Source organism: Ciconia boyciana, chromosome 10, assembly GCF_034638445.1.
Source record: "Ciconia boyciana chromosome 10, ASM3463844v1, whole genome shotgun sequence".
NCBI lineage: Eukaryota > Metazoa > Chordata > Aves > Ciconiiformes > Ciconiidae > Ciconia > Ciconia boyciana.
In genome coordinates this window covers 10,531,645-10,546,281 of record NC_132943.1, presented here as the reverse complement: position 1 = coordinate 10,546,281, position 14,637 = coordinate 10,531,645, and the positions used below count along the sequence as shown (strand labels likewise).

Below are 14,637 nucleotides of genomic sequence, written 5' to 3'. Positions count from 1 at the left end.
ACACAAAACTGGCAGAGAAAGGCAGCGTAAAAGGTTGAACCTCAGCTTCAAAAGGAGCTGCGATGCTGCCCAGCCCCATCGGTTTTGCCCTTACAGTACCTAAAGAAGCTTTGGGAGGAGATGGGAGACGGTGCTGGGACTCCGTGTCAGTAAAAAGCTGCCACACTAGAAATACTCAGAGATGCTGTCAGCATCCCCCCTCAGGGAAGGGGAGGAAGTAAAACCTACTAGAGGAACAAATACGGAGAGAGAGAGAGACTTGGCAGTATGCATGGAAATACTTATCTTTTAATTTATTTCTGTATATATTGTTGGGAGAGAGGTGTTTGTTAGATCTTGGAAAAACAATTCAGGGCTTGGTTTTGAGTGACTCTGGAGTTTTTGGAGACACTTAGACATGTTGGCATCAATACCTTTCTTACAGTAGGAGGAAGTTGATGCAAGCTGACAAATTGTGGAATTCACTCAGGTAGGGTGATGAGCACAACATTTATGGTGCACGGAGCCCAGACAGTGCAATGTGGATACTCACCTACCACTGCCAAGCAGCCATGTGTTGCTGCCAGCAAACCTGGTGATTGAATACAGCATGTTTGGTGTTTGTAACGCACATGCATACTTAGTTTTATGGTAGCATGAAATAATAGTGCATACAGTCCCCCTTCACTTGAAGGTATCAGGTGCCTATCTTGAGCTCACCTGGGTTTCAGAAAACAGGGAGAGCCTGAGCCCTGCGGAGTCAGAGAGTCCAGGTGAAAACTCTGCGCTAGATCCTCCTCCTGCACAAGCGGGTGCAAGCACATTCTCAGTAGCTCTGAATAATTTTACACTTGGCTTTAAAATGTCACTTAACCCCAGCGGACATAACTGACCTGTATTTTACCAAGACTTCCCATCAAGGACTGCTGCTTACTAGAGAACACACAGCCCTTCAGTCATACTAGGGCGTGTTTTTGAGCTGCTTAGTCATCCATTTTAATTTCACATCAATTCAACAACTGATTGAATACGGCATGTTTATTGCCTTCCAAATAAAACTCAAAAATGAAGCCAGCATCCTGCCCATATCACAAACATTCCAGTATTGCTCAATTAGCAGTTCCCACTGGTGCCTTGGCTAATGATGAGAAAGCTACAGAATGGCACCTGTAGCTGGTTAGATGAGACCAGTCCAGTTAGATTTGACAGTCATGGTATTGGACACATACAGTGCTTCACTTGCAGACCTTAACACACGTTGATTCAAAGAGCAGACGGGAGGTACTGACTGCTTCAATCTTCTTTGCCAAACCCTGGAGCAGCATATATGTATGTCCAAGGGGGAACTGTAAACTGTCAGTCAGTTTATATCCAAACACCTTCCATCTTCTTTTTCATTGTTCCTAAATCCCCTCAAGTAGCTCTTGCGCATGAAAACTGTACATACCACAGACATGTTTCCCTCAAGAAATCTCTGTATTATGCCATAAAGGATTCATTTTCTCCTCTGTGTCCCCTTTTATCTCTGCTTTACAAAAAGGTTCTTGAAGGCATTGTTGTAATTTTTGTTAAATGCTGTATAAATGAGAGGATTAAAGAAAGAATTGGAGTAGCCAAGCCAAAGAAAGATGCTTTTCCAGACGGGTGGGATGGTGCAGGAACAGAGGGGACTTATTAATTCTGTGATAAAGAAAGGGATCCAGCACAGTACAAAAACTCCAATTAAGATGCCAACCATCAGAGCTGCCTTTTTCTCTTTCTGTTCTCTCCATGTTTCTCCATCTGTCTGGAAAGTGATAGCTGCATGACGAGCTGTAAACACCATCTGTGGTTCATGCGAAGCTTCCTTCACCTCAAAACAAAAGCAAACATGGATTCTTACCAAGACAATTTGTTTGAGTGAAGTATTACTTTTAAATGACAGCATGACATCTGTGCACCTACCACAAAAGGCCCCAACTCCGTTCCTTCCATGCTAAAAGAAAGAAAATGCCCCAGAGTGCCAAAATTACCAGACTTCTCATTATGTTGGAAAAGCTGCTGAGTGTGACTGACAAACAACGCTAAATAAAGAGCAACTGATGCCATGTGTGTGGTGGGCATTCTTTTGCAGTTTATTTTACTGGATGCCTTGATACCTAGTGGGAAATCAGGTTGTTACGGAAGGCTAACAAAGGCATGTGCCTTCTGCCTATCCCTAAACTAGACTCTCCTATGCTGCTACATGACCTTTAGGGCTTCTCAGGCCTGAATCATAAATTACTTTCATTCCATTGCAGGTCCTTTGGGTCATTTCACTAAGGTATTAGAGAGGGACCTGCAACAAATGCCTGCTCATCGCCTACCAGATAAAGCTATTTTCTTCAGCCCAACTGCTTGGACGCAGAGCTCAAAATCCCATCCCTGGTGGGTGCAGGAGCTTGGCACTACCACTTGTTCTGCAGAAGGGACAGAGCATACCCCAAAAAACTCAGCTAAATCTGCAGGAATATTTTTCCATCAGAACCTTTTTTAATGAAAGAATGGGATTTCAATTAGAAGAAAGTTTTAACAAATGTGTCTGATCTTTGGAAAATGCCAGTATTTCATTACCCCCAAAAAATCATAAATGCCTGAAATAAAACTGAATACTTTGGAAATATTTCAGTGGAAAGTAAACCCACCAAGAAGAGTCCCTTATGAAAGACAGAAGTCGGGTGCTTTCTGCTCTTCCTTGACAGAGGCTATCTCATCACAGGCACTTCTCCCTCCTGGAGAGGGACAGAGCAGTGTATCGCACCAGCTGCAGCCTGGTCACAGTGCCAACACAGTATATGACAATGGGAGCATAAGGATGCACCTGAAATGACGTACCCACAGGCACCGTGCCACCATTTTGAATTAGCTTATAAAATACTCTGGTAGTAATCGAAGAAAAGTTCTGCTGGAGAAGCAGCATTTTCTGGTCCTCATTTTCTCCCTTCTGTCACCTGTCCTTTATTTCACTCAGATCTACATGGTATTCTCACAAAAAGTATTCCATTGCCAGAATAACACGATTTCAATAGGCCTTCAGTTCAAACTCTGGCTTCAACAGAAGTTACACAAGGGACTCCAGGCTGCTGACGGTGCTTCTTGTCTCCTTTCTTGCCAAGGGCAAGACATTCATCTGCGCAGCGAGTACAGCACAGTGCTCTGGGTGGCAGCAAGACTGGGGCAAACACGTTCTGGGCACAAGTCATTACTGTGCTTAGAGTCAAACCAGAAAAACATACTCCCTTGTGATTTTAATCTGAAGATTAAAGTATCTGTGCGTTTAAAGTTCTTCTAGGCACTACAGTTATGAAGACAGTGAAATAAAGTAAACAGTTTAAGGATGCAACCTGAGGCTCTGCAATTTGCCTAAGTGATAATTCACAGGCACTGCAAGACTTTGACGCCACTCCAAAGATGGCTTGTTTTTAAATTAGCCACATATTCCACATGCACATGCCACCTTTGTGCAAGCTTTATAATAGATCGAGGGCCTCTATTTAATATGAGCACAGCACCTCAGAGGGGGAAGCACTGGCAATGGCTAAACAATCACTCTTCAAGATGGATATCCCTGTCTTCACCCTCAGACATCAGACATGGCTGTAGAATGTAAGAGCAGCAGATTACAGGCGCAAGCAAATAATGGAGGAAAATGAAAATCACATCTGTCCTGACAATTAGAATGGGACACCCCTCATGTAGCAAGGATCACACCATTTGTCTGCAGAAGGACTTGCTCTGCACATCTTTAATCACACTCTGCAAAAAGGGATGAATGTATGACACGAGGACAAATTTGTGACAAGCAACCCTGAAAGATTACGTCTTAGCCCTGAGGAATAGCTACATAAGTATGCCTCTTGGGAAGAGCCATACAAAGGACTTTGTCACTAGCATCGGGCATAGTTTGGTACTATATTTAACCTTCACCTCCTACTCAAAAGATAAGAGCTTGCAGTGTGCCATCATCAAATCAGAGCCTTTTCTTTTCGGTACTTCAGGTTTTAGAAAGCTCGTGGCCAAACTGCGGTATTTACTAGTAGCAACTCTTTTATCACTTAATTACATATTATCAGAAATTTTGATAGAAGATACCACAGTCCTCAGGTGTTTTCCCTAATGAAGCATGCATTTACAGCCTGGTCAAGCTCCTACTGAAATCAGAAGAGTTTTCACAAACTCCACTGATTGTTAGATCAGGCCTCTGAATACTAAACAGCAAGTGCAAATAGATCATGGTATTTTTTGTAAATTTCAGGACAGCAGTTGTCTTCCTGTGTACATAGTTTCTACTTTCTCTGTTGTCATAGCTGTTTTTTCAATTATTTTTTTACTAGTTCTAGTTCTGCCTGGGACTTCCAAATAACATTGTAATAACAGTAATAATAACAAAAGTGCAAACAGCAGCTTGGTGCTTTAGGAGAAATAATGGGATCTCTCATGCAACCTTCCATTAAGTAAACTGCGTAAATATCCCTGGCAGACTGGAGATATTTTGCTTCAATTTTCCATAAGAAATCCTTTGAAAAGGATACACAAAATGTTCTTGAAAAGGTAACTAGTATCCCTCCTCAGCAAGCTCCTTCAGCCTGTGCCTTGAACAGGACTTACACAAGCATTTAAACCTTGGAAGCTGTATGAAAGCTCAGCTTTCCATGATCATCAGCGTCTAACGCTCACCCCGTTCATTGTTTCCAGCTGACCAGCCGCAGACGCTGTGAATGACCCTCGCTCAGTTGGCTCTCCATCAGGCTTGCCCGCCACGACACCTGCCTCTCGGGCACTCCCGGCATGGGGTACCGTTCCAAGTGCCAGCCCCCAGCGTGAGCGCTGCCACTTGGCAGACCTGTGATCCACTGGCCAGCTGCTCCTGGCTTCTACTACTGCAAAGCGGACCAGGCTTTACGCAGGGTTTCTAGCAAGGCCCTGTGCTCAGTGCTCCTGTGCTCAATGCCCCTGTAAATGCGTCAGCTTTGCGGTACTGTGCTCCCTCCCTGCCTGGTCACCATATATATACACCTATCACCATATATATACACCTACCACAGGACTGCCAGCAGCTCAACCCTGCTGTGGGAACTGATTCATCAGGGGACAAGTCCAATAGATTTTTAAAGTTAAACACGGATTTAATGTGAAGTGCTGTTCATATCGGAAAATATGTATCAGTGCAGACCGCAAAGCTGGGAAAGTCCAACCTTTCATCATCATTTCAAATTTTTTTATTTTTATTGCTCTCTATATGATTTGCTGCAGGCCTGATTCATCTCCCTGGCCTGGTTGGTGCAAGATTATCCTTGCTACAACTATCAATCAGCCCCCAAGACTATGTCGTCAAGGCTGTTTTTTATAAGCCAACCCACACAAAGTACATGGAAAGTAAATTAGTCTATCGTAGGCAAACGCTGTTGTGGTACACAGTGCTGGCGGGGGAACCATGCTACAGGACTCCCCCCTTATGCAGGCATGGGGTAATCCACTATAATTTGGCATTGTCTGAACAAGAGCACAGGCCAAAAAGATTATGTAGCTGGCTTTCCAGCCTTGCCAGTTGTGATTTTCTTGAACTAAACACAGCTCTGACTATACCATATCTGCAGTTTCCGGTGCCAATCCTGGAGGCTTTGCATGACTCCAATTTCTAACGTAAGTCACAATACCTGACCGTTATCCCTGTGCCACGTGGAACAAAGGACAAGCCCAACATAAAACCTTTCCCCCATTTTGGGCCTACTGATGAGTGCTGGTCAGCAGGCTGTGATGGGGGCAAAGGTGGGCAGAGACTGTAAATTAAAGCAATCCATGAAGATGCCTTAGTTTATACCGGGGACATCTCTCATATGTGAGCATCTCTGCACGGCATTGCACACTGTTCTTACTCAGTGGCTAGCAGCACACTATGCCTTGGGCACAGATTTCCTTTCACCCGTTCAGGCACTGCTCCAGGAGCTGCAAGTCAGGAGCAGTGGGGAAAAAAGCTGGTATGAAAGGACTGCTACTCTGAGGCCAGAACTAGGTTCTGCATTCATGAAATCAGCTATGCCCAGGACAACAGGCTCTGAGAAGTGTAGAGCCAACCGCTTTCCACTGAGAGTATCCTAAAGAGAGTTAAATGAAGGAAAAGAGCTCTCAAATACAAATTCTTCTACCGACACAAAGGAGTTTGGTTTTAGTTTCAGAATTAATTCTTCTGTACGTTGATCAGCAGTTACAGTTCAACGCCACTTCTGTTGTTTCTGTCCCCAGTAAATTACTACTACTGAATGGCTGTATGTTCCTAGAGTTGTACAAACCCAATTCCTGTGTTCCTAGCAGTGTTTGAAAAAACATGACACCAAGGAGCTTCTGATGAAATCCCTTGATTTGGAACATTTATTCCTTATAGCTTTAATGATTGTTATTACTGGTCCTTCATGGCAGGTACTGTGTATGTGTTTGTACTGTACCTCCAGGGTCTGTAATAACAGAACAACAGTAAAGATGATAAACATCAATCAAATCTGGCTTACTACCACAAATTCAGAGTTTTGCCTATTACAGCATGATTCAGCAAAGATCGTTACTGCCTCAGTGCAGCTTTGGCATACTTCTTGCTCTTTGAACAAGAACACGAGAAACTGAAATGCACAATGAAGGATCAAAACATAGGAATGCCTACACTTTCTTGGATGCTCCACCAATATGACAAACAGTACATTTGACAGGGAAAAGAACACCTGCTTTCTCTCACAGGATTTTCTTCTGCTGTAAGCAGGAATAGCTCTGCATTTCTCCCAGGAAATTGTTAGCCACTCCACTTTGCTTCCTGCCTCACCTTTCTCCTATCTGAGATCTGCTGCCACTCTTCTGGACAGTTGCACTTTGTTTCCTGACTCCTCTCTTCTACTTGTACAGTCAGAGGCAGAAATAAGAAGTAGAAGGCCTGTGACTCCTTCAGAGAAGGAGAATCTGTTTTCTCTCCCATATTGTCCTGACTGGTTACATGGGTTGGAGAGGCTGAATGGGCCAAGGTGCAGAACAACACTGCCCTGTTGGAGCTCTGGGGCCTGATACTACCTAAAGTGGGAAGGGCTCTCACAAAACTGGTAAGGTTTGGATCAGGCCTAATTAATCATACACTATACAAGGTACTTTGAGAGGGAAGAAAGAAAAAAAAACAAAAAAAACCCCCAACCATCAATAGAACTTGATTTTTAACTCCTCACATGGAAATTTAAGCCTGACTCTGCAATTGCTACATGTAAGTAATCCTGACATTCAGGTTCTGCCATTCTTGGTTTTACTGGGCGAAACCTATGCTGCAAGTGGCTTCATTGATTTAAAAGAGCACTCTCCAGCAGTATCTACTGTTTTTCAAGCAGTCTCATTTATTTCAATTGGACTATTTACAGAGAGAATTATTACCTACTGTCAACAAGGTGTGACAAAGTATAGCTCTCTGTCAGTGATGGTACGTCACTAGTTTTTTTAGGTCACTCACATCAGTATTGACTGTAGAATTCACTTTTAAAGAAGTTTCATAATTAGCAAACAAATAATTATACAAGCACATGTCTAATTTAGGGTCCCAATTCTGCAATTCTTTTGTTTCAAGGGAAAGTAAGAAACAAGTTCTCATTAAAACTAGAAGCACCTCAGATGTTTCATGTCCATCTCCCTCACCTTAATTTTTTTCAAAGACTTTACAAAGTGTTTTTCAAAAACACAAGTAAAATTTTAACCAAAACTAACTCAAAATAGTTATTTTGTAACTATTCTAGTCAGCACCTCTATAAGAGTACAGAAATATAACGTATGTATGCCAGCTCTCAGCTCACATATGTATGCCAACTCTCAGCTGAGAGACAACTGCCCTTTCTCTGTGCATATATATATGTGTGTATATATACATACACAGTGGCAACCTGCAAAGCACTTTGGCACCTGGCTGTGTTGGCTGAAAAGCACTGTGCAAAAACATCAAGGTATTATCATAATTGTTCCACTTGCTGCATCTGGAAATGCAGCATTTTTCTTCAAGGCATTTCTACTGGCATATGAGTACTATGACCTCAAATCTTTTCCTCGTTAAATTAACTTGCTAGTATTAACCAGCTACACTGCTGGGCATACCTCAGGCCACAAACCATAGCCCTGGCACGCAGTTCCAACTCAGGGCTACCTGACAGCTAATTCCTGAGTGCAACACAGACATCTCTCCCAGCAGGGACCACCACTGTTACTACTCGCCTCCAGCCTGGGAGGCACTGCCAGCCTTTGGCATCGGCTGCCGAAAGCCCCTTTCATGTCAGATCAACTAGTGCAGGGCACCCAAGGTGAGAACTGACATAGATGCAGAGGGCACTTCACACTCAGAGTAACAGTGACAAAAGAAAAATGTTGCAGGGCGAGCATGACAGATGAGCGTTCTCACAGAAGGAAGGGATGAAAGAAAGTAAAGGTAGGAGAGACATTAGATGAGGAACAAATGGCAAATTAGAGTGAGTTGATGGGCAAAACAAGTAGAACAGAATTTGCCCCATCAGAGAGGACAGTGCTGACACTGACAACCTAATTACCCCTTGTTGCGTTAAGAGTTACTGTCGCGTAGGAGTCTGAGGAGTGGCGGGGAGGGGAACCCTCCCGTTGAGTCACGAGGTTCAGACAGGACCCCCTTGCTTTCTATACTCCTTCTCAGAGAGGAGTCTAGGTGTGGCTGGATCCAGTCTTAGTCTCAGACTTGGTCAACAGTTTATTTTCTAAGGACTGTATATGTAGCCACTCATCAGAGTCAACGTTTGCCTGTCAGAGCCCTCTCAGGGCTTTCACTGAAACAGCTTTGCAAAGTCGATTAAGGCGACGGCGTTAACTTACAATGTTATAAGTCCGGTCGTGTTCAGCGTACTGAACTTCACAATTACGGATTCACTAATAACGCGCTGCACCCCCAGTCTAGTCATGTTGCATGAACTATCACGGCCACGCTTAAAGAGTCTGGTCGTGTTCAATAACTACCACGGCTAGATTAATGAAGAGTGCAGTTTATTAGAGCAACAGACACACAGATTCTTTGGATTACCGGTGATAAATTCACTGTCTGCAAAGCACATGCAAATACCAAGAGCAGGAGTGACACTGCCGGCTATAAATGCATTAAAAGATAATAAAGCAACTCTAGAGAGATTTCTAAGTTTCCCGGGGAGGCACTTGGCATAACCAAGTGTTCGAATCTTACCCAAAGGCGTCCCGATGGGGGGGGAAGAGAGGCTCAGCCCGTCAACTGATCCCAGAGGTCAGAGTGGTACGTGATGGTGTCTTCCCTAACATTCTCTCTCTCTTAAGCCATTTCATACTCTCTTTCACCTTCTAGGTGGAGCTTGAGTGACTCTAGTCATACATACCTTTGTTTAGGATTGGTGTAAAGTTTTCTCACTTCGCTTTTAAAGGTATAAGCTAGGAAAAATTCAAAGCGCAAGCTCAGTGAGGGGTGGCTGCACCTTGGAGGCAGGTAGCTTTTGGGATGCAGGTGTGTTTTGGTATTATAATGATGTTATAATGAGCAAAGTTCACCAAAAGGACAGCATTTTGTCAGAAACATGACAGACTGTTGGCCCAGGGTAGCAAATGTGCAGCTTATTAGTTACACACAATACCTTTGAGTTCCCATTTAACTGCAGAGCCTGGCCGCATTCCACCCAGGAAGCTTCTTCAATGTTGTACCTTACCCAAAAATGTGAATATAAGTTTAATTTCTAAGTCACCTCCAGCAATTATCCCACACCCCTGGATGTGGAGAAGTGAAGCTGGATCACCTTACCAGGTTTGCCACGTACCCTGGCAATGTTATCTTTGTGTTTGCATGTTTAAAAAAAAAAGGGTTTTGCCAAAGGAACAGCAGTGATGTGTCTGAAGATTCTTTTCTAGAATTCACTGAGGAACTGCTACTTTTCCTGTGGATCATGATTCATGATGGATCCTGCTCCTATAAGCTTAAAAGGGATCAGGATAAAACTCAGTGAGTAAGTCTCAGTCTCTTAACTTAGAAAGAAAACTGACAAGAAGTGCATCCTGATGCATTTGAATGCATCCCTTGATCCATGGGTTCATTTAATGTACACATGTGCAGCTGGGCATCAGCTCTTCCTTTAGACGATGAGTAAAGGTTTGCATGTGCATCACAAAAGTCTTTTTATTTAAGCCAGCAAACGAAGCTGCTGGGACAGGGGAGAAAGTTGCCACTATATACCAATTGCAGATTCAAGAATCACTGTTAGAAAAGGAGAAGACAATATGTCAGTCACTGCAAATGTAAGAAAGATGAAGAACTGCTGGCTTGAGCGTTTGCTGGTATTGCAATAACAGCTACACTGGCAACCCCTCCAAAACGGGTATTCAGCTCACACTGACAGGAGCTCTTCTGTCAGTGTAGCCTAAACCAGCTCCCAGACACTGCATCAGCATAAAGCACTTACCTGCCAGCCTAGCTGTGCCCACGCAAGGGCTTTTGCAGACAGAACTATGACAATTAGGAGCCAGACTTTTTTCATGTTAAAACTGACATACCAACAACATGTCTCTGTATAGGCTAAAACTTAAGCAGCAATGCCTCAGCTCATTTAGCTTCCCAGAATGTTAGATTGCAAACAACTGGTCCTGTATGAGTATGTGTGCATGTAAAATAGATAGATAAAAAAGATAAAGCATGGAAACCCACTACAAATATTCAGTTAGCTTTTGTGCTTGGAAAGATTATAGATTAACTCCAAGCAATACATTCATCATACTTACAACAACTTGGAAAGAAATTTGGTGCAAACCAGGGGATGAAGGCCGTAGGAAAAAAAAAGAATGCCACTAGAGGAGACATTCTCATCTTTTCTAACACATTTTATGCTTTTGCATAGAAGACAGCTTCATCAATCAATTTATATTGAAAACATCTTCAAGACATTATGATCCAAATCTGCAAGTCTGACCACATATAATTGCGAGCGCTGTCATCTCTTGCTAGAATCAGGGGACACAACCTACGGACTTTTATTTGTGACCATAATAACATGTTTCCTGCCATGACTCCAAATCAAAGTTAGAGGGATTTAGCAGAGGAGTGAGGCTCTGCAGGATTAGCCCCAGTTGAACAGAAAGGTTCCATGTCTCTTTAGGTATCTCTAACATTCACACAGCTCATCTTTTCTTACTGGGAAGGGACTGGACTTAGCAAATACAACATGCAATCACAAAAATGTACTATAAAGAATCACTTCCACAGGTAGGAGTGAGAGTAAGAGTATGTGACAGAAAGTGGAGAGAGTTTACAGAGAGCACTACCGAGCACCTTGGCAACACGGCATGGGTGACAGTGTCGTCATGCAGAGAGCCTGACTTAACGGGACACAAGGGGCCAACCCCAACCCTTCTGCAGGGACACAGCCTTCCTGTCAGCTAGGTGTATCCCCAAAATGAATGAGACTTCCCACATGACTAGGGCTTTGTGGGATTACAGGCAATGTTTGGGATAAGAAGGAGGAGGACATGGTTTTTAAGACAGCTGGTAATTTTAAAACAGAAACAATTAATCGCTCATTTCTTCAACAGTATGCAGTGAGCAATATGTTCCCGATATTCAAGGTAAAATAGCCCAAGCACATAAATAAAGTGTATAATTTGCTTATCAAAATCTATTCAGACACTGATAGATCCCACACAAAGTCCGTGCTGGTAGATAAATGTGCATGCATTTACTCTGTACATTACCTAGTGATCTGTTTATGTCTTTGTTTACCCCATCAACACTGCAAAAAAATAAAGGGGAAAAAAACCCCAAGGAATGGCAAATTCAAACTAAACAGATGATTTTTAAATGGCTCTCCAGACTGGCAGTGAATGCACCTGTCACTTACTCTTATGGCACACTTAAAAAAAAAAAGAGAATAAAACTCTTCTCCCAGAGTGGCGCTTTTTGACGGGCTAATTACCGCTCACGTCCAGTCTGTAACAGAGCTAAATTCACACGAGAGCCCCAGGGCACGTCTCAGTCTTCTCGCTGTGCCAAAACCACCGATGCAGGGGTGATGGCTGGGAGCAGACGAGAAGCAGGAGCGCAGATGCCTGGGGCGGCAGCAGGGGCTCTCCTCCCCGTCCCCCACCCTTACCTGGGCAGCCTCAGGCAGGGGCACCACGGCGTTCCTCCTGCGGCCCCCCACGCGGAACTTGGCTGCCTTGTAGATCTTCCAGTAGACAAAGAGCACCACGCAGAGGGGCAGGTAGAAAGCCCCACCGGTGGAGACGATGGCGTAGGAGGGCTCCTGGCTGACCTGGCAACGCTCCTGCTCAGGGCTGTAGGTCTCCCCCCAGCCAAAGAGGGGGGCGAGGGAGATGGTGGCAGAGAGTGCCCAGGTGAGAGCGATCATGATGTTGGAGATGCGGCGGCGGGTGAGCAATGTGTAGTCCAAGTGGCGGGTGATGGACCAGTAACGGTCCAGGGCGATGGCAGTGACGTTCCAGATGCTGGCCGTGCAGCACAGCACGTCAAAGCAGACCCACACGAGGCACAGCTCCCGGCCCAGCCGCCACCGCCGCCCGGCCGACAGCTCCTTCACCAAGCTCAGCGGCATCACCAGGGCCGCCACCAGCACGTCCGACACCGCTGTGGAGGCCACGAGGTTGTGGGGCACCCGGTGGAAAGCCTTCACTCGCAGGATGGTTGCCAGCACCAGCAGGTTCCAGAGGAAGGTGGCCACAGTCAGGAGCACCAGCAGGGTCAGCATGAGGATGGTGAAGATGGAGAAGGGCTCCTGGCCCCTCCACGTGCTGCCGCCCACCAGCGCGGAGGCAGCCAAGGAGGCGTTGGTGTCCACGTTGGTTGACGAGGTATTGGCGCCCACGTTGGCCTGACACTGGCCCCGTGGGCTGCAGGGGCTCAGGGGCTCCGCCATGCGTGGGACCGGGGCTCGGCCCCTCACTACTCCTGCACACGAGCACTCTCCCCCTTCCCAGGCCGCCTGCCGCCCCGGCACCGTCCCCGGCCCCGCAGCCGGGGAGCGGGAGCCCACATGTGCCGCCGCCTCAGCGCAGCCCGCGGCCCCCCCGCGGCGCCGCCGGGCACCCGCTGCCGCCCGCGCCCGCCGCTCCTCACGCCCATTCCGGGCGGCTGCGGCGGCGACGAGGAGGCTCGCCGGGACCACGGCGAGGGGCAGGCACGGGGAGGGTGGCACCGCCGCTCCCGCCCCGCCCCGGCGGCACCCTCGGGGGCGGTGCCGGAGCCCCTGCGCGCCGTCCGGCCCGCTCCGCTGGGGCGAGAGGCGCCGCCTGCGCCGGCTTCTCCGCGCAGTCCCCGTGAGGGAGGCGGCCGGACACCCCCTTCTCCTCACGGCCCCCGGGAGGCGGCGGGACACCCCCTCTCCTCAGGGCCCCTGCCCGCCATGTTCCCCTCAGCGCTCCCGCCAGAGCGTTGCCTCGCCTCGAGCAAGCGGCCCCTTCCCGCCGCCGCCGAGCACCGCTGCCGGCCGCAGCCTCCGAGGTTGGTGGCGGGTTTAGTATAGAAGACGAGTTATTTCTAGGCTGCAGCATTTTAAATGGGAATTTTTCCCGTTACAAAAAAAAAAAAATCTCTCTGAAATTCTCTTAAAATTTTAAGTGGCCGGGAACATCTCCATCTTTACATCTGTTTTCGGGCAGGTTCATGGCACGGTTTCTTTACTAAGGGCTTGTGCCCAGCCCCTGAAAACGCACCCTTCTCCCGGCCCTTTCCAGTAACTACCCTCAAAATCAAGATGTTTCAAATAATTTTAGACCTGTTACACAACCTCTTTTAAAGTCTGCAATAGATGTTAACAGGGTAATACGCATAAAGGAGACACAGCGACCAGCTTTGTCACCTCCTGAGTAATAAATGGTGACAAGTAGTGTGACAGGATCATATTTAGGGTATTATATTTAAGGTGTGTTTAAGGTATTATATCTAAGGTCTTTGGGAAGTATCCTTTATCCCAGCCTGCTTTTATTCCTGGGGTCCTTTACAACCCATAACTAGCATTTCCACCCGCTTAGACCATTACCAGGACAATTTCAGTGGGAGTTACTGGACAAAACACAGGCTCTTTTCCCTTACCAGGTCATACGGTGCCATCCAGAGCTCTTTAAAAGTGTTTGAAGTTGTTGATCAAAATGTTGGTGATGAAAATAAGGTCAAAGAAGGTCAGTGAAGTTTGTTTCCTTGCAAATAGCAGCACACTTAATGATCATAGACTGTAACGGGGCAGAGTTTGGGGACAGGAGGTTGGTTGCTCATTTTTGAGGTAGAGAAGGAGTATTTTCAGGGTCAGAATAGTCCTGTCTAAATGAATGCTGCTCAAATCAATGTTTTTCACTTGCATTCACATTCACTGAAGAAACAGCACCATCTGACAAAACACAAACCTTTCACGGCATCACTATGTTACCCACAGCAAGCAGGGCCCAGCTTGCCTCACTCAGGCGGCCCAACTTCAAAAGCTGGAACAATGATTAAATGATTGTTCATTTCAAATTATTACAGAAACGAAAGACAATGACTGTAGTCAGAATAACCAGGCTGTTTTGTTTGGTTAACTTTTGGATGCCACTTCACTCACCAGATGAACAATAAAGTAAATAAATCCTTTCCTTTATGCAGACATGATTTTA

The 14,637-nt window shown here is 45.8% G+C and overlaps 1 protein-coding gene across 1 annotated transcript; it reads right to left on the bottom strand.

Moving 5' to 3' along the window:
* Positions 1-999: 999 nt before the first annotated feature.
* Positions 1,000-13,163, bottom strand: LOC140657702 (5-hydroxytryptamine receptor 5A-like). Its single transcript, XM_072875074.1, has 2 exons — positions 12,126-13,163; positions 1,000-1,831 (listed from the first exon to the last, which is right to left on the bottom strand). The coding sequence occupies exons 1-2, from the start codon at positions 12,906-12,908 to the stop codon at positions 1,499-1,501; spliced, it is 1,116 nt and encodes a 371-aa protein (XP_072731175.1). The 5' UTR covers positions 12,909-13,163; the 3' UTR covers positions 1,000-1,498.
* Positions 13,164-14,637: the final 1,474 nt, after the last annotated feature.